We start from the raw sequence: 20501 nt of genomic DNA on the forward strand, positions 1-20501 counted from the left end.
AGGGTCCAGAAATAAAAGTGACTTGTGAAATATGTCAGTGGCACAGCCTATGCCGGGACTTGGGTTTCCTAATCCCCAGTTAATATGTTCTTTTGAGTTGCTCATAATGAGTCCTTGAATTTAGGACTTGGTTGGAGGAGAACGTAATGCATCTGCAGAGGTGAAATAATCTATTACGAACTCTAAAGACCTCTGAGTTTTTACCTAATGTTACCCTGGCATTAATATATTTGTTGTTGTTGCTCTCCAAGGATGACCTTGGTAAAAGTGTTATAGCTATAAAACATTTTATTATGGACCATAGTCAGTTAGCTCAGTCAAGGGTCGGCCCCAAACACCAAGGTCATAGGTTCCATCCTCAGTCAGGGCACTTACAGGAAGCAACCAATAAATGAACAACTGAGTGGAACAACAAAAAAATGTTTCTCTCTCCCTCCCTCTTCCTCTTTCTGTCTCTCTAAAAACAATTTAAAAAAATAGAAAAACCTTATTATTGCCTGAGTGCTTTCAGGTAAATTTTATCATTTACAGTTTGGAATTAACCTGAGAGGTTATATCTATCACAGTGGTATGATAAAACTGATACTTGGAAAACTTAAAGTGATTCATAAGTGTGCAGATAAGATTTTACCCAGGTTTTCTTCTCTTTTCTTAAAATTTTTATTGATTTTTTTTTAGATTTTATTTATTGATTTTTAGGAAGAGGAGAGAGACAGAGACAGGAGGGCAGGAGAGAAGCAGGAAGTATCAACTCGTAGTAGTTGCTTCCTGTATGTGCCTTGACCAGGCAAGCCCAGGGTTTCAAACTGGCGACCTCAGTGTTGCAGGTCAACTTTTTATCCACTGTGCCACCACAGGTCAGGCTGATATTTCTAATTATAAAATATTATATACTCATGCAGAAAGTTTGGAAAGTGGAAGACGAATATAATGAAGAAGAAAATAAAACTCAACAAAACAAAAATGTATATTTATTTTTCTTCTTCCCTCCATGCATATAGAACGAGAAACATGATGTCTATACTCTTTGTTATTCTGTTTGATTCACTTCATAGCAAGAATTCTACCCTATTTTCAAAATCTTCATCCTAAGCATCTTCTTCAATGGCTCTACGAGAGTCATACTCAAAACAAACACTTAAATAGCATTTACTATGTGCCAGGAGCTATTCTAAGCTCTTGACATATATTCACTAATTTAAGACTCTCAAGCACCCAATGAGGTAGGAAAACTTGTTATCCTCAGTTCAGAGGTGAAGGAACTGAGGAATAGAGTGCCTTGTCCAGATCATAAGACTAAGTGGCAGAATCACAGGTTCTAGGTTCTTATCACCAAATTGTATTCACTACTTTATACAGCTAGAGCATGGCTCATTTAACTTGTTCTTTATTAGTGGGCATTTAAGTCATTTCTAGTTTTTCTCTTATCAATGGAAATTTGTTTCTTGACATGCCCCTACCACACTCAGTTGTCCATTACTGGCATGGACTCTACATTAGCCATTACAATGGGCAGCGTTTTTATTGGATAAGCTGTTCATGGACCTCCATCATCTGAGGCAACACCAAGAGCTTGCTTCATGCTCAGGAAAGAACGCTGTGCCTCCTCCCCATGGTTTTGGGTGCTACACATTCAGAGAAGCTTCTCTAGTAATGAACTATAGAAATTATCCCTGAAAGTATAGTCTCCCTCCGTCATCTAGATTCTTTACTAACTCTGTAGCACCAGAGGGAGATGAGATGTCCTTCCCCCCACCACCAAACCCCCCCCCCACAAAACTCAACAAGGTTTTTTGTGGGAGGCTCAGCAGGACTAACACTCAACCACCAAACAGCAAGGCCTTGTGGGAGGTGTGGGCCTAATTGGTTCTGTCTGCCAAGAGTGTGGCACTGGCTTGCCAGATGGCACCCACAGTTTCCTGGTGCAGAGACCCTCATTACCACCTTGACAACTGGTAAATGGAATCATGCCTCAGTGAAAAACACACACACACACCTACACACACACACACACCAATCAGAACTCCTTCTAGACCAGGTGTCCCCAAACTGCAGCCCCCTGAGGCCATTTATCCGGCCCCCCGCCACACTTCCGGAAGGGGCACCTCTTCCATTGGTGGTCAGTGAGAGGAGCACTGTATGTGGCAGCCCTCCAATGGTCTGAGGCACAGTGAACTGGCCCCCTGTGTAAAAAGTTTGGGACCCCTGTCTAAACCCTCATCCCTCACAAACAGATGAAAATAAGCTCTCCTGCCTGGCATGTAAGAGGCAGTCTGGACTATTTGAATTTTCTCCAAAAAAGGAGTTGCTGATAAATACTGAGATGACGTGGTTGAGGGTGAGCACGTGTGATATTTTTTTCTAAATTACAGATCCAGTTTGGAGAATACTATTACTAGGAAGTTAGTAAAGCAGAAAATGTTAAGTGAATTTGTTTCACGTATGTAAGAAAAGTAAGGTATCTTAGAAATCAACATGTATTTATATAAAACTTCATTTCACAAATGAAGAATGAAGAGACCCTAAGAGCTGAATGATTTGTTCAAGGTTTCAGAAGTGAAGAGCCTGGCTCTTTCCACCACCAGCCCTAGGGTATTTCTGTCCCCAAAGTCTGCTCCTCAAGTGTCTTTGAAAATATATAGATTGTTTACATTGTTTCACAGAATCATCAGCTCTGCCTTCTCAGAAAATAAAAAAGAATGTATGTCATGTGTGACTAGCAACAAACTCAGTAGCAGGGTTTCAAGAATAAAATTAGAGTGTGCTTTTGTATCTGGCACCATGAAAATCAAAGTGTGAGTGCTTTAATTTTAATAATTATCACAGTTGACTGGTAATGTTTTAAAACTCCTTTTGCCTGTTTTATAGTGCTTGTTCTGCACAATAGCCCTGTGAGGTAGGGAGAGGCCCAGAATGTTATTCTCACATAGTAGATCAATAGACAGACATCAAGGACATTCCCAGTTGGCTGTGTCTTGGTGGCTCAGATTTAACATATTCAGAATCTTCTATTCTGCTCTTCTTGTCTCTGTGTCTCACAGCTCTCTCAGCTGCACCTGCAAGTAAACTGCCATGCTTTCCTTCCCTCTCTCCCTAACTCTGATAACCAACTAATCACCAAGCCCTTTAAATTCTACCTCCTTTATGTCTCTCAAAACTTCCCTCTTATTTATGTTTCCTCTGCCATCATCATAGTAGGACCACCATTATATTTCAGCAGGGAGATTTTAATTATCTTCAAATTGGCTCCCCTTTTCTATCCTTTCCTCTCTGCATTGGTCCGCTATTATAATACTTCTGTGTAACAAGTTACCCCCATACTCAGTGGTTTACAAAAACTCATGCCCACATCTGCAGATGTGAACTAATACAGTATTTACTTATTTCACTTGGGCTTTCCTCAAGTTGGCTACTCACTATAAATTTGGTTCAAATCTTCTCTGTGTTTTTCTTATTGGTCTGAATAAATGAGCAGTTCAACGCAAGTTCTTCTCATGGTGCGGACATATTTCAAGAGGACAAACTCAACCACAGTAAATTTTAAGTCTTTTTTTGTGTCCTATCTGCCAATAGCTCACTGGCCAAAGCAAATCACATGTTAAAGCATAACACTTATGGGGCAGGGATATTTATGCTACCTCTTTTAGGAGAAACTTCAAACCACAAATCAAGAGTAACCCCTATGTAAAACATTGAAAACCACTGTTTAATTTTCATTGCCCTAGTATAAAATTCAAACTCCTTGACTTAACATTTTAACTCAAGTTTGTCTTCTTTCTGCTTCCCTCCCATCCCCACCTTTCACTAAACTGAACTTCAGTTTCCCAGATAGTATCTTGGTCTTGTTTACCGCCTATCTTTTCCCCGTGCTATTCCTTTTATGTGAAATTCTCTTCCCTCCATCTTTATTTAATCCTAATTACAGTGAGGTCTCAACTTAGATATCAGCTCAGTATTAGTCACAGTAAGTAGAATGGGGAAGCAACCGAGGTGTTCATCAACAGATGACTGGATAAACAAAATGTGTATGCATACAATGAAATATTATTCATTGTATAAGCAATAGGACTTTATAAGTATGCATTTGATACTGTCTCTAAATTTTCATTTCTATAACTACGTTAAAATAGTCTTATTTATAAGCAGTCTTTAAAAAAATCTTGTTTACAATTCAAACACTTGCAATTATGGCAAAGTGTCAGATGGAGAGACAACTATCTTTGAAAAAAGAATTTATTATTTATGTTTTCCACAAAAAGGAGGCCCACCACCTCACACACAGCCACACAGGGAAGTGATAAGGTCAATCAGGAGGCAGGAGAGGTGAGGGGACAGCACAGGCCACAGACTCTTGTGGAGTTTCCACGAGAAAGGAAAGGCAGGGTAAACTGGTTAGCTTCCCCAGCAGGCTTCGGGTACAGGTCCCTAGTTGTCTGGTGTCCGGACCTTGGTTGATTTTAGGCAGGAGGAAACTGGGTTTGTGCACAAAGCTTAGATAAAGGGGGTGATTGGGGATACAGCCGCAGGTCTGTTTGGCTGACATATATATGATCAGGGTATTAGCAGGCAGCTGTTCACTAACTCTAGGGAATTAGCTAGGCCTGAAGGGGACAGTCTCCTCCAGACAGACAGGCCCTCTAAGATGTCAAACCATCATAAAATGTGAGAAATAAAACACACTATAGCTCACAGAGAGAGAGAATAGGATTTCTATCATTGACCTTTGTTCCAGCATTGATTCTGTTACCCTTTAATAACATTGCTCTTGAGAGGTAATAGTCTGGGCTTTTTAACCTCCTATAGTCCATTCTTGACAAAGTTCTCAACTGCCTTTGCTGCCCTTCCTAAATCTGCTAATTAAAAAAGCCTAAGTATACCTTTATCTCCAATAAGAACCCCAATCTGTCTATAAATACCTTATGTTCTACCTAACTTTTATTTGTACAGATACCTTCTTTCTTATACAAGCAAAACAATATGTAATTATTCATCTATTTGTCAAACACTTATTAATTAACATAAGGCTGAAATTGATGTTGAGGCAAACTTTCTTCTTTGGGGACTTGGAGACCTAATGAGTACCTGGACTAAAGTCATTTGGAACTAGGAATATGTTTTAAGAAATTGGTTGGCTCACTTATAGTGTCTCTTCTTTCCTCTTTCTTTTTCCCTTCCCCCTTCTGACACATACTACCATTTGTCTTTGTTTCTTTCAAACTTCCAAACAGGCACATGTCCATTGCATCTCTGTACCAACTGGAGACCAGTCCCTGTCCTATATCCATGGCCTCCCCAGGAGAAAACTTAAGGACTGGTCCTTGGAACAGATGGGAAGGGGAGGCTCTGACCAACCTGAGGTGTGTATGCTGAGTCAGTGAGTTGTTCTCTGTTGCAGATAGAGGAGTATTAGTTGCTGACTATATATATTTTGACGTGAAGCAGATAAACAGTCTGAGGATGGAGTAGTGGACACCTGACTCCATATGTCTAATTATCTTTCCAGGAAGCTTTCCTGGGGAGCTCAGAGGAAAACCTCAACTGTCTCAACTTCTTCCTCCCACCTTCCTCCTCCCAAATCTAGTAGATCTCTAAGATATGTCATTCTAAATTTTCATATAATCAAAAAGTTATTTTGTAAAATACAGATGATAGACCTTAAGGAGCCTTTTGACAGACAGAACATGTATCCTGAAATGATTTGCTTCTTGTCTTGTGAAGGAGAGGGTCCCAAGGCATTAAAAATTAATAAATACACCCAGACTGAACACTTACCTTCAGGTATCACTAATTCATCCTATTCTAGGCTAGGATCGAAAGTGGATGCTCCCATACCAGCCCTGCTAGGCTATCGCTTCCTTGCACTGACCGTCAGCCATATTTCAGAGCCCTGTTAATTTGCTGTTGTTGTGTCAGGACATTGGCTAGAGGTCAAGTGGATTGACAGAAGAAGACATTTTCCTTCTCAACGTTGTCAGAAGAGAACTCAAGGCACACCCTTTGAGTACTGGCTTATTAGACAAGCTTCAAAAAGAGCTGAAAATCCTGGATCCCATCGCTTCAGGATTTCTTCTTCAGTCTCAGCCGAGTCACCTCTTCCTGAGGCATGGAGTCCATCTCCAGCTACTGACAGTCAGGATCCTCTGCCAGAGATTCTCCAGGGATGGCTCTCCTGAAATGGTATGGCCACCTTGCCATTTTGAGGGTGGATTCCTTTTATTTATTTTACTTACACTCACCAGAGAAATAGAATTAAAATCCTACATTCTTTCCTAAAAAAATAACCTTTCTTATTGACCCTAAGATACAAAGCTTATTTATATTCATCTGCGGGAACCTCTAGTCAGAATAGACCAGACTAGAAAATAAATTTAGGTCTCTTTGTCTTGTTTAATTTTTCTTTAAAGGGCTTTCCTGTCCCAACCTTCAATGTCTACTAACACTACAGGGGGAGTTACAGACTCAAGATAATGGGTGCACTTAACTCTATTTACAAGCTGAGAAGTCTATATACTCCAAGGTAAGAATGGAGATCTTGACTAAGATGTATTACAGTTCCTAGAGAGTAGGAGGTGTTTTTGAACTATAACTTATCACCATCAATTTACTTATTAAGCAACTGAACCCAGAGGGGTTAAGGAACTTGCTCAGGGCACCCAGAGAAATAATGGCACACCCAGGGCCAAGATAAAGGTTCCCCAATACAAGGGCGTGGTTCTTTCTCTGCTTACAGTTCCCAAGCTCACACACGTGAGTGAATATAAAGTGTGGTCCAAGTGTAACCAAATTCAGGGAGCTAGAGAAAAATGCTCCAAAATAATAAGTAATAGCAATGGGAAAATCATTAGTGAGCATGTGTTAATAGAAAGCCGGGCCAAAACAACCTCATAGGGATAGTCTGAGGAATTAGAAACATAATAAATGCAAATTACCTGGTTTCATATTTAACAGTTAGTAGGTACACAAATAAATATATAATAAGTTCTCTCTCCTGCCCACCTTTAACCTGTAAAAATAAAATTAGTTGTGTATTTATAAGACGTATTTAGCAATACAATGGCAACTACTTAGTACAACCTCCATGAGTCTTTAGTTCAGTTAAATATTCTAGTCTGGCCTGACCTGTGGTGGCGCAGTGAATAAAAGCATCAACCTGGAAATGCTGAAGTCGATGGTTCGAAACCCTGGGCTTGCCTGGTCAAGGCGCATATGGGAGTTGATGCTTCCCTCCCTCTCTTCTCTCTCTCTGTCTCTCTCTCCTCTCTCTCTCCCTCTCTGTCTCTTTCTCTCCATTTCTCTCTCCTCTCTAAAATGAACAAATAAAATTTTTAAAAAATTAAAAAAAAATTCTAGTCTGAAACATAGTTTATATCAGGGACGTATCTAGCTTCCTTCCCCCACTGCTATCTGCTCTACTTCCCTCAAGTTGTCGACAAACCAAAGTTCCTAGGATATCCTGCAGCCCAGCAATGGAAATTGGCAAGATTCCTTTGGTCCTTTCCTATGTGTGTGTGTGTGGCGGTGATGCTGATGATGGAGGTGGAGGTGGAGGTGGAGGTGGAGGTGGAGGTGGAGGTGGAGGTGGAGGTGGAGGTGGAGGTGGAGGAGGAGGAGGTGGAGGTGGAGGTGGTGGAGTTGGAGGTGGAGGTGGAGGTGGAGGTGGAGGTGGTGGAGGTGGAGGTGGTGGAGGTGGAGGTGGAGGTGGAGGTGGAGGTGGAGGTGGAGGTGGAGGTGGAGGAGGAGGAGGTGGAGGTGGAGGTGGAGGTGGTGGAGTTGGAGGTGGAGGTGGAGGTGGAGGTGGTGGAGGTGGAGGTGGAGGTGGTGGAGGTGGAGGTGGAGGTGGAGGTGGAGGTGGAGGTGGAGGTGGAGGTGGAGGTGGAGGTGGTGGAGGTGGAGGTGGAGGTGGAGGTGGAGGTGGAGGTGGAGGTGGAGGTGGAGGTGGAGGTGGAGGAGGAGGAGGTGGAGGTGGAGGTGGTGGAGGTGGAGGTGGAGGTGGTGGAGGTGGAGGTGGTGGAGGTGGAGGTGGAGGTGGAGGTGGAGGTGGAGGTGGAGGTGGAGGTGGAGGTGGAGGAGGAGGAGGTGGAGGTGGAGGTGGTGGAGTTGGAGGTGGAGGTGGAGGTGGAGGAGGTGGAGGTGGAGGTGGAGGTGGAGGTGGTGGAGGTGGAGGTGGAGGTGGAGGTGGAGGTGGAGGTCATGGAGGTCATGGTGGAGGTGGTAGTGGTGGTGGTAAGCTAGTATAGTAAGACCTTGTCTCAAATAATCTGAATATATCTAAATATAAACATATATTATATATATAATTAATATATAAGAATTGTGGGAGAGAGAGCATAGAGAGAGAGGGTAAAGGCTAAGTTATGCTGTAGTAACAAATAGCCCCCAAATCTTAGTTGCTTAAAACAACAAAGCTTATTTTTTGTTTGCATTACATTTCTGTAATGAGTCAGCAGCCACAGGCTCTCTTAGCATTGTCATTTTCTTAACTCCAAAACCCATGCTGAGGAAGCAGACACTCCGGAATATCTTTACATATAGAGGAAGGGGAAAAGGAGAGCTCTAGAAGGTCTCATGTCAACAGTTTAATCCTCAACTCAGAAGTAGCGCATGTCCCTTCTGCTCACAACTCATTGTCCAGAACTGGTCACATGGGCCTACCCAACCACACAGCAACCAGAAAGTACAATTTTACCATTTACTCAGAAGGGAGAATAATAGGAATATTTGGTTTAAAAGCACTAATAATTATTAAATTATATTTTTAAGCTGCTTTAAAAACTTTTAATGGTAAACGATTTCAAACATTTTATTTCAGCAGGCCTTTTTCCCGTAAGTGTAAATTAAATGAGGATGTTCTGTTTTATTTTTAATTTTCAGGTGACTATGAAAAGCTACTGTGCTTTTTAAAATTTGCAGCTTCAGATGATTCACAGCCAAGCAAAACACTTGTGAACAGCAGCCTGCAGAAAGCTCAGGGTGGTAGCCAGCCCAGTGAGAGGTACTGTCTCCCTCTTTGTGGGCATATTATTCCTAGACTTTAGGGCGAGCAGAGCCCGCCATTCACTCAACAAACTCACCCAATGCAGGAACACTCTGCTGCTCATCAACACTTGGCTTATACTTAGAGTTTTCTCTCTCTATGTTGTAAATAGGTTGACACAAGAAATTATTTACAGCAGTTGCACAGGTTTCTTAACATCAAGTGTGTGTCTTTTTTTTATGAGGTGGATATGTGAAAATGAAAAACATTATGAAGAAATGGTTGTTTACTGGTGCAGAACTCATCTAGAGTATGATTCCAGCAATATGTTCAGTCACTGAACTCCTGGGCTACAGGTACGAACACAGGAACATTGGAGGCACAGGAATCAATAATGCCTTTACATACTCTCAAGGAAAAGAAATGAATAAAAGTAAAAATAGAATGTGAGGAATATCATTAGTGATGGAACACCGTCAACCATGATAGTCTCTGCATTCTCCACAAAAAAGTGGCAAAGTGCTGTGGAGTAGGAGCATAACTCCATTGCCAGAAGCCTGGACTCATCCCTGTCTCTCTGCCACTAACTGGCTCTGTAACCTTAGGCTAGTCACTGACCCTCTCTGTTGCTTCCATTCTCCAACTGTAAAATGGGAATAATAATAGAATTAACTCCAGAGATTTGTAACAGTGACTGAGTTAATTAATGCATAGTCCTTTTTTAAAAGTCCCTGGTACACAGTAAGTGCTATATAAATGTTTGTTATTATTTTTAATTGTCCTTCCAGAAGATACTCTTTTCTTTCCAGTTACAGATAAAGTGACATAGTGACTAAGAGCCATGGGATAGGAATTAACCGCTTTCCTTTAAGAAAAAGGTAGGGTTTTCTGTACAAATGTCCCTACAGTGTGCCTTTTTCACTCTAACACGTCATTCAACAAAAATTCATTGAATATAAGCTGCTTGCCAACACTTTGCTGGGCACAATGAATTCAGAGATTGGCAAGACCCAATCACTCCTTCAAGGGCTCACAGACTTAAGAAAGTGATATGGCCATGTATATGCCAGACAAATACCACTCTTGGAGGAACTGACCTACTGAAAGCCATAAAACCCGATAAATTTTCAATAATCAGTAGCCACGCTTATGTAATACAGACTGTGAGATTTAGGTCCCTGAGAGTTAATAGACTGTGCACCAGAAAACATGGCCGCTCATTGGCAGATATGGGTCTTATAAGCCCTAGTCAGGAGGCTTCTCTAGAGCCCTAGACTCAGTTATGTCTCCTTACTGTATGGTCCCATAGATTTTCCCCTTCATAACAGACATTGCACTTCTAATTACTTACTTGACATATGAGGTTAGGAATAGCTTGTGTCTTGGCCAACCCAGTGTCTAGCACAGTTCTAGCACAGATCCTGGCACATGGGACATGCTCAGTGTTGAATGTAATTGACACCTCCAATTATCCAAAGAGCCTGCATCACTTCACATGCAAAGACATTTAGGTATCTGCCCTATAAAAAAGTACATAAAGAGATCACTTTGAACTCATCAGAGAAGGTGCTGCTTTACACAAACCAGACATGGTGTGTGTAGAAGTAAATGCAGGATTAATGGTCTGTAAGGAATCCAGGTCCTTTGTTAATTAATGTGCCATTCAGGAAAGTGCCCTCCCATGATCTGTCAGGTAGATCCTCTAATGAGGCAGCTCTGTGATGTTTAAAAAGCCTCCAGAATCACTGGTGGGAGCAGGAGTGGCAATACTACCATCATCTAAGTTGGACCAGATAAAATGAACTCTTGCAGCAGGTTTTCTTAGAAACCCCACCAGCTGCAGTAAATGGGTTCCATACAACATCTGCCCATGCAATAATCACTGTACAGAGATGGGGGCTAGAGCTTCATGAATTCCTACCCCCAGAAACTGGCATTGCAAGAAAAGAAAAGAGGAGGGAAAACTTCTGATTCAAATCTGGGATAGATACGTGTAATTGGCAAGGCCCTAGTCATGTGCCCTCAGCAGCATGGTAAGGCAAATAGCGGGCATTTTCCTCTGCTAGAGTGAGAGGCAGACTCCTGAGCTGGGGAACTCCATGGACAAGGAAAAGATGGCATACAGCGAGGAGACCAAAACAAAGACAAATAGCCACTGGTCTTTTCCTGTACCAAACTTCTGAAAATATATTAGCTATTATTAAGTAATTCAGAATAGCATAGTTTGGTGCCGAAGCTCAAGTAGGAGATTCAGAGCAAAAGGAGATCCAGTATGACCTTCAGGAAAGTTAAATACATCTAAAAATAACCCATTGCAGAAACTGTACAACATCTCCCAGAAATAGAAAGGAACAAAACAGACTCAACTCGCCTTATGGAGCATCCACTAGGGAAGTCAGACATGAAATAATGACTGAGAAAATAAAGATGAGAATACAACTCAAGGGAGACTTAGAAAGGAAAAAGACAAGGATCTATAAGAGTTATCAAGCAGGGGGTGCTGCAGCATCTTGAGGGCCTCCTATGTGCATCAGTTCCCAACTCCACATTCAGTGCCATCATATTGGTAGCTTGAAATTAGCTATGGTGGGCATATTCACACCACGAGAATTAGTAGTGCTCCAAATTAGGGCTTTATCCTAAAGAGCTGTTTGTTAGATTCACCAGCACACGCCTGAAAGTAAACTACTTTAGATGAGTAGGGGTTGGGGTGTGTCACTTCACTCTAGGGAAGTGACACTTAAGCTGACACAATGGAAATTAGGATAAAGAGTCACTGCAGAGAAAATAGTTTGGTCAGATCTGGAAGGACACACACCTTTGAAAGTTAAACAAGTAAACATTTCAAACTAGTTTCATAAAATAAATGACTTCAACATTTAATAACTCTGGTATTTTCCACCTGTTATATAAAGTGGCAAAAGTCAGATACCATCTGAATAATTACATATGTTGGCATGCCAACTGGTAAATACATAATTACCCTCAAACTTTCCTGGGTTTTCCCGATACAAATAGCAGAGTTAAGGATAATGTAGGAAGCTCGCCTGGTTCACAATTTTTTTTTTTATATAGGATCCCTGGTTACAGGGACCTACCAGGATCTGCTTTGCTTTGTGATGATGTACAGTTCGGAAATTTGATTATCTGGGCTTTAAAAAGTAAGATCTAGCAGGGTAAGGAAACTACTATGGACACTTCTCATTTTTTCTGTCAACCGGCAAAAAGAGAGCAGGTTACAAACTTGGGTCTATATTCTAGTCAAATGGCTTGGTTCCTCCTGGAGATGAGGCTATGGTGCACACTAGACTAGAATAGGTTTGAGGTAATCTTTGGAATCAGCACAGACAGTCCCACGGCCAGGTTCCCAAGATTCAGAAGGCCGTACTGGGTGGGTTTTCTGGTTTGCCAGTATGCAACAGAGTTGCGAGACATAGATGGAAACACACAGAAGTTTTGAGTGGATCCTCTTTTCACAGACTTTCCCCTGCCCTTCCAAACAGTACTGCCCCTCAACATTCCAACTTACAGTCAGAAGTGAACAAGAGCCTGCTGGAGATCTTCAAGATGGCACTCAGGACAGCCAATGGCAAACTCAGTATAGAGAGCCTTAATCTGAGTTTTTGAAAAGAAGATCGTGCATTCTCTGGCTACCTGCCCCTACCCAAGGTAACCAAAATTAGATTTCAGATTTTTTCATCTCTAAAAATCTACCTTGCAGCATTGAGTCTATAGTAAGAAGGCACAGTTAGGAACTATGTTCTGCCTGTAGAATGTATTACAGTTTTTTATTTTCTGTGCCAGAAAGGAGAAAAATAAAATAGAAAAGGAATTATGGAACGTGCAGAACTGCTCCAGGAATTACTTATGTCAAGCTATGTTTTATGTTAACAATATAGAATATGGCAATACCCAAATAATATTTCACGATGAAAAACAAGTATTTTGCCAAAGCCAAATGTTCATTTCTCACATCTTCTACCGGCTTCTATGAGGTCAGCATGGGGTATCCCAGTCCTTAGGAACATGAAACTATAAGGATCTATGTGATTTACTGCTGAAAGAAATGAACGTGCTCCTTTTGGAGAGCTAATTAACAGTGCAGATGTATTTCATGAAAGAAGATCCAGAACCATAAACGCCAGTCATGAGGCTACCTAGGATACAGGCAAAATAATAATTACCACTAATACTACAATTCCATTAACAGCAACCGTCACCACTGAGCTTTCCTGAGTTCTCATTAAGTGCCAAGTGCTGCACTACATGCTTTACTTGCATCATCTCATCCAACCTTGAAAATAACAACAGACTCTAAGTAGTTGTTACCATACTCATTTAATAAATTTTAAAATCTGAGTCTCGGAGAAGCCAGTTGAGTCACCCAAGGGCCTCAGCTAGCAAGTGGCAGAGGCAGGATTCAAAATACAGAAAAAACTGGAAATTAAGAGCCAGAATTGGCACTCCATTAGGCAGAAGACATCTGGAAGATTCCACTGAGCTCAGGACACAAAAGTTAGAATTCCAGAAAAGTAGAAGAAATTGGAAAGTACAGAAGGGGTGGGGTTGGAAGAATTGAGTCCCATTGGAAAAATTGAAAAATATCTTTCATCTAGGTAAATAGTGGTTTGCTCAGTGGGTAGAGCATCAGATGCCTGGTTTGCAAATGTCCCCAGTTTGATCCCTGATCAGGGCACATATTAGAAGTGACCATCTGCTTCTCTTCCCCTCTCTCTCCCTGTTCTTTCTCTCTTCCCCTCTCACAGCCAGTGGCTCGATTGTTTTGAGTGTTGGCCCTGGGCATTGAGGATAGCTCACTAGGTCTGAGCCAGCCCCAGACGCTGAGGATAGCGCAGTTGATTTCAAGCATCAGACCCAGATGGTGGTCACCAGGTGGATCCTGGTAGGGCATGTGTGGGTGTCTGTTTCTCTACCTCCCCTCCTCTCATTTAAAAAAAGAATTGGTCGACGTCACGGAAATGGCGCCGTGAGCAGCGCGTCTGACAGCTCTCCCCTAAATCACAACAAATTTATCAACTAGAAACAGAAAAATTTATCCTCGGAGCATTCCGGAGTTCCACACAAACTGATAGCGAAAGGACTGTTATCACTTGAATCTGAGAGACGAGGGTGTGGAGGAATCTACCACAGGGACGTTCTTTCAAACTGCGAGGAAGTGCGCCTGTGGTGAGTCAGCCCATACTTGGGAGCCAAGAGCCGCAGCCGCGAGCCGCCGCGCGCGCGCGCTGGTCCGGTTGAGCACCGCTGACGTTCCCAGCGGCCCGCACACAGCGAGTGGGGGTCGCCGGCCACCGGTGCCCGGAGCACCCCATTCGCACGCATGCCTTGGGCATTCCACAGGCCCAGGGCGCCCTGCTGGCCCGCACACCCAGGGGGCTCCATTATCCTGCACCTGGTGCGGTCCAGCCGCCAGCGGCGGGGCGAGCGGGAGAGGCTTGGGAGATTCTCTCCGTGGGCGGGGCACCTCACCCAGCCATTCAAGCTAACAATCAAGCCTTGGGGGAGGGGCGTGCGCAGGCAGCCTAAAATACCTTCGGAAGCACAGCTGCGACCCAATCACTGAAATTAGCTTAACCCATGAAATCTGCGCACCCTCAGTTCTAATTGATAAGATCTCTCTCAGTTCAGCGATCCAAGACAAGAGGCGTGATATTTTTTAGTGCCTCTCGCTAAAGGGGCGGGGGCAACTTCTGATTGATAGAGCCTCCATATTCAGGGATAAACGCTAACAAGAAGGACTTGGCAGATAATAAGATCTATACTACACTAGTCGCAAGCAGAGACTAGTGCCTCTTCTTCCCTGCAAAAACAGGCTACAAAGTGTGGAAAGCCTGGGTTGAGAAGTCCAACTAAATGATAGGCGCTGAACAGTCACCTTGACAACAATTGACTCCCACCCCCGCCTGATTACACTGGAAGCCCTGACTGTCAGAGCCTTTCCCAAAGCCTTGCACTGAGTGGGGATAGAGTGGGGATTTCCCAGCTCTTTGAGCCTCTTACTCCCCAGGCAGAAGCAGTTGCAGCCTTATAGCTGGATCACCAGGCTGCTAATTCAGAAAGGGGGGACTAGGAGAGAAAATCCAGGAAAGCAAACTCTCTCATCGTTGGACCCTGCAATCGCCAACAAGCCTTGACTACCAGCAAGACTAAAGCCAATTATATGACATTGCCATAGAATCCCATCAATTGCAAATCCCTACCTAAGAGTGACACAGGGGCAGAGCCTGGGGTACAGAGTCACCGACCAGGAAGAGGGAGAGAAAAGAAAAAGGAAGAAGTTAACCTCTCAAAATCAAGAAAAATCCAGACTTTACAACTTGATCCACTAATTTTTTTGTTGTTGTTGTTTGTTTCTTCTATCTTATTGCCTTTATTTCCTCCACCTCGGTCCTTCTATTCTCTGCCCATCTTATGCTTCCCCTTTCTTGAACTACACTACCCATGAGTGTTGCATTTTATTTCTCTTATTCATCCTCACCCTCCTTTAAGGTTATACTCCAAAACACTTAACTCTCACTCTCTCCTCTTTTGTTTTTTTTTGTCTTGCTTTATTTTGTTTTTTTCTCTTCCTATTTTATTTCTTCCTTCGTTTTTCTCTTTTTCTTATTTTTTCCTTTCTATTCGTTTTTTCTTTTCTCATTTTACTTTCCTCCCATATAATCCTCAATCACGAACAAATTAGTTAATTTGGGACTCAAGGCTTTTTTTTGGCTTTATTTCTCTTTTTTGCTTTTGTTTTTATTTTTTTTCTTGTTTGTTTATTCTTGTGGCATTTTGGGTCCTCCCAACCCAAGGTCTCCATTGTATTTAGTCTTCGCTCCACTTAATACAACAGATTTTTACTTATTATTTTTATTTTTTCTTCTGTATTATTCTTTTTTGGTCCTTTTTTCTGGTTCCCTCTTATCCCTCTCATTATATCTCTTAGTTGACCATCACTTACAAGCAAATCATCTTATGCTTGTCTAAGATTTTCTTCCTTTTTTTTTTTTTTTGCAATTAGTAGGTCCCTACTCCTTATTTTTGCCCCTTGAACTCTTCACCCCAAATCAGGCCCTCCATTATAGGCACGATATTTCCCTGAGGAGGGGAGAGGAGGGAAAGAGAAGAGAAAAAAAAGGGGGAAATAATAAATTATTACTGTTTTTTTTTGTGGGGTGTTTTACCTTTTTTTTATTTTTTTTTTTATTTTTTTTTTATTTTTTTTACTTTTTACTCTTTATTAATTCTAATTAGTGCTATCAACAAGACCACTCTCAGATGCCGATAAGAAAGAGGAAATCGAATATTATGGATACAAAAGAAAGAGAGGTAACACAAATAGATGTGGAATAATCTATGGAGAAAAGATTTAACATATTGGAAGCCTTGGAGCTAAATGACAGAGAATTTAAAATAGAAATCTTAAAAATACTCAGAGATATACAAGAAAACACAGAAAGGCAATATAGGGAGATCAGAAAACAACTCAATGAACACAAAGAATATATTACCAAGGAAATTGAAACTATTAAAACAAATCAAACAGAAATGAAAAACTCAATTCACGAGCTGAAAAATGAGGTAACAAGCTTAGCTAACAGAACAGCCCAGATTGAAGATAGGATTAGTGAAATAGAAGACAAACAATTTGAGGCACAACAGAGAGAAGAAGAAAGAGACTCAAAAATAATAAAAAATGAGAAAGCCCTACAGGAATTGTCTGACTCCATCAGAAAGAATAACATAAGAATAATAGGTATATCAGAGGGAGAAGAGAAAGAAAATGGAATGGAGAATATACTCAAACAAATAATAGACGAGAACTTCCCAAGCCTGTGGAAGGAACTAAAGCCTCAAATTCAAGAAGCAAACAGAACACCGAGTTTTCTTAACCCCAACAAACCCACTCCAAGGCACATCATAATAAAGATGACACAAACCAATGACAAAGAAAAAATTCTCAAGGCAGCCAGGGAAAAGAAGAGTACAACATATAAAGGAAGGCCTATTAGATTATCATCAGATTTCTCAGCAGAAACTCTACAAGCTAGAAGAGAGTGGACCCCAATATTTAAAGCCCTGAAAGAGAGGAACTTTCAGCCAAGAATACTATACCCATCAAAGCTATCCTTCAAGTATGAAGGAGATATAAAAACATTCACAAATACAGAAAAGATGAGAGAATTTATCAACAGAAAGCCCCCACTCCAGGAAATACTAAAGGGGGTTTTCCAACCAGATTCAAAGAACAAAAGAAAACAACACCACAAGTAACAGCTCCACCAAGAACACAATAAAACCAAACTTAAACTGTGACAACAAAGGAAAAAAAGGGGGGAGAGGATGAAGATTAACAGTAGCAAAGGACGATGAAGTGCAGAAATACTTATAAGATAGGGTACTACAATGAATATGGTAGGTACCCTTTTCATTACTTAATGGTAACCACCCTTGAAAAAAACACCACAAAAACACTTGACTTAAAAAAGGTAGCAACAGAGGAAAGAAGTATGGAACACAAACAAACAAAAACAAATGATAGAAAAACAAAAGAGAAGAATCAAACTAGATACAAAACTAACAGAAAGCAATTTATAAAATGGCGGTAGGGAACCCACAAGTGTCAATAATTACACTAAATGTAAATGGATTAAAATTACCAATAAAAAGACACAGAGTAGCAGAATGGATTAAAAAAGAAAATCCAACTATATGCTGCCTACAAGAAACACATCTAAGCAACAAGGATAAAAACAAATTCAAAGTGAAAGGCTGGAAAACAATACTCCAAGCAAACAACACCGAAAAAAAGGCAGGTGTAGCAATTCTCATATCTAATAATGCTGACTACAAGACAGAAAAAGTACTCAGAGACAAAAATGGTCATTTCATAATGATTAAGGGGAAGTTGAATCAAGAAGACATAACAATCCTTAATATATATGCACCAAACCAAGGAGCACCAAAATATATAAGACAGCTACTTATTGACCTTAAAACAAAAACTAACAAAAATACAATCATACTTGGAGACCTCAATACACCGCTGACGGCTCTAGATCGGTCATCCAAACAGAGAATCAACAAAGACATAGTGGCCTTAAACAAAATACTAGAACACCTGGATATGATAGACATCTACAGGACACTTCATCCCAAAGCGACAGAGTATACATTTTTCTCTAGTGTACATGGAACATTCTCAAGAATTGACCATATGTTGGGCCACAAAGACAATATCAGCAAATTTAGAAAAATTGAAATTGTACCAAGTATATTTTCTGATCATAAAGCCTTGAAACTAGAATTCAACTGCAAAAAAGAGGGGGAAAAACCCACAAAAATGTGGAAACTAAACAACATACTTCTAAAAAATGAATGGGTCAAAGAAGAAATAAGCGCAGAGATCAAAAGATATATACAGACAAATGAAAATAAAAATACGACATATCAGAATCTTTGGGATGCAGCAAAAGCAGTAATAAGAGGAAAGCTCATATCACTTCAGGCCTATATGAACAAACAAGAGAGAGCCGAAGTAAACCACTTAACTTCACACCTTAAGGAACTAGAAAAAGAAGAACAAAGAAAACCCAAAACCAGCCAAAGGAAGGAGATAATAAAAATCAGAGCAGAAATAAATGAAATAGAGAACAGAAAAACTATAGAAAAAATCAATAAAACAAGGAGCTGGTTCTTTGAAAAGATCAACAAAATTGACAAACCCTTGGCAAGACTCACCAAGGAAAAAAGGCACAGGACTCAAATAAATAAAATCCAAAATGAAAGAGGAGAGATCACCACAGACATCATAGATATACAAAGAATTATTGTAGAATACTATGAAAAATTATATGCCACCAAATACAACAATCTAGAAGAAATGGATAAATTCCTAGAACAATACAACCTTCCTAGACTGAGTCATGAAGAAGCAGAAAGCCTAAACAGACCAATCAGCAGGGAGGAAATAGAAAAAACTATTAAAAACCTCCCCAAAAATAAAAGTCCAGGCCCAGACGGTTATACTAGTGAATTCTATCAAACATTCAAAGAAGACTTGGTTCCTATTCTACTCAAAGTCTTCCAAAAAATTGAAGAAGAAGCAATACTTCCAAACACATTCTATGAGGCCAACATAACCCTCATACCAAAACCTGGCAAGGATGGCACAAAGAAAGAAAACTACAGACCAATATCTCTAATGAATACAGATGCTAAAATACTAAACAAAATACTGGCAAACCGAATACAACAACATATTAAAAAAATAATACATCATGATCAAGTGGGATTCATCCCAGAATCTCAAGGATGGTTCAACATACGCAAAACGGTTAACGTAATACACCATATCAACAAAACAAAGAACAAAAACCACATGATCTTATCAATAGACGCAGAAAAGGCTTTTGATAAAATACAACACAATTTTATGTTTAAGACTCTCAACAAAATGGGTATAGAAGGAAAATATCTCAACATGATAAAGGCCATATATGATAAACCATCAGCCAACATCCTATTAAACGGCATAAAACTGAGGACTTTCTACCTTAAATCAGGAACAAGACAGGGTTGTCCACTCTCTCCACTCTTATTTAACGTGGTGCTAGAAGTTCTGGCCAGAGCAATCAGACAAGACAAAGAAATAAAAGGCATCCATATCGGAAAAGAAGAAGTAAAGGTATCACTTTTTGCTGATGATATGATCCTATACATCAAAAACCTGAAGGACTCCACAAAAAGATTATTAGAAACAATAAACCAATACAGTAAGGTTGCAGGATACAAAATTAACATACAAAAGTCCATAGCCTTTCTATATGCCAACAATGAAATATTAGAAAACGAACTCAAAAAAATAATCCCCTTCACGATTGCAACAAAAAAAATAAAATACCTAGGAATAAACATAACAAAGAACGTAAAGGACCTATATAATGAAAATTACAAAGCATTGTTAAGGGAAATCGAAAAAGATACAATGAGATGGAAAAATATTCCTTGTTCTTGGATAGGAAGAATAAATATAATCAAAATGGCCATATTACCCAAAGCAATATACAAATTTAATGCAATTCCCATCAAAATCCCTATGAGATTTTTTAAAGAAATGGAACAAAAAATCATCAGATTTATATGGAACTATAAAAAACCCCGAATAGCCAAAACAATCCTAAGGAAAAAGAATGAAGCTGGGGGCATTACAATACCTGACTTTAAACTATAGTATAGGGCCACGATAATCAAAACAGCATGGTATTGGCAAAAAAATAGACACTCAGACCAATGGAACAGAATAGAAAGCCCAGAAATAAAACCACATATATATGGTCAAATAATCTTTGATAAAGGGGCCAACAACACACAATGGAGAAAAGAAAGCCTCTTCAACAAATGGTGTTGGGAAAACTGGAAAGCCACATGCAAAAGAATGAAACTCGACTACAGCCTGTCCCCGTGTACTGAAATTAATTCAAAATGGATCAAAGACCTAAATATAAGACCTGAAACAATAAAG

General features: G+C 40.5%; 1 protein-coding gene and 1 pseudogene across 1 annotated transcript in view; one reads left to right on the plus strand and one right to left on the minus strand.

Annotated features, from left to right (window-relative positions):
• C3H1orf87 (chromosome 3 C1orf87 homolog) overlaps window positions 1-20501 on the plus strand; it is an 82295-nt gene that overhangs the window by 18928 nt on the left and 42866 nt on the right. Inside the window, 4 exon segments of the mRNA XM_066264989.1 lie at window positions 5229-5357; window positions 5914-6202; window positions 8872-8992; window positions 12454-12643. Coding sequence (XP_066121086.1) covers window positions 5229-5357; window positions 5914-6202; window positions 8872-8992; window positions 12454-12643 — 729 coding nt within the window.
• Window positions 1459-1689, minus strand: LOC136332562 (small nucleolar RNA U3; annotated as a pseudogene).

Source organism: Saccopteryx bilineata, chromosome 3 (assembly GCF_036850765.1).
Source record: "Saccopteryx bilineata isolate mSacBil1 chromosome 3, mSacBil1_pri_phased_curated, whole genome shotgun sequence".
NCBI lineage: Eukaryota > Metazoa > Chordata > Mammalia > Chiroptera > Emballonuridae > Saccopteryx > Saccopteryx bilineata.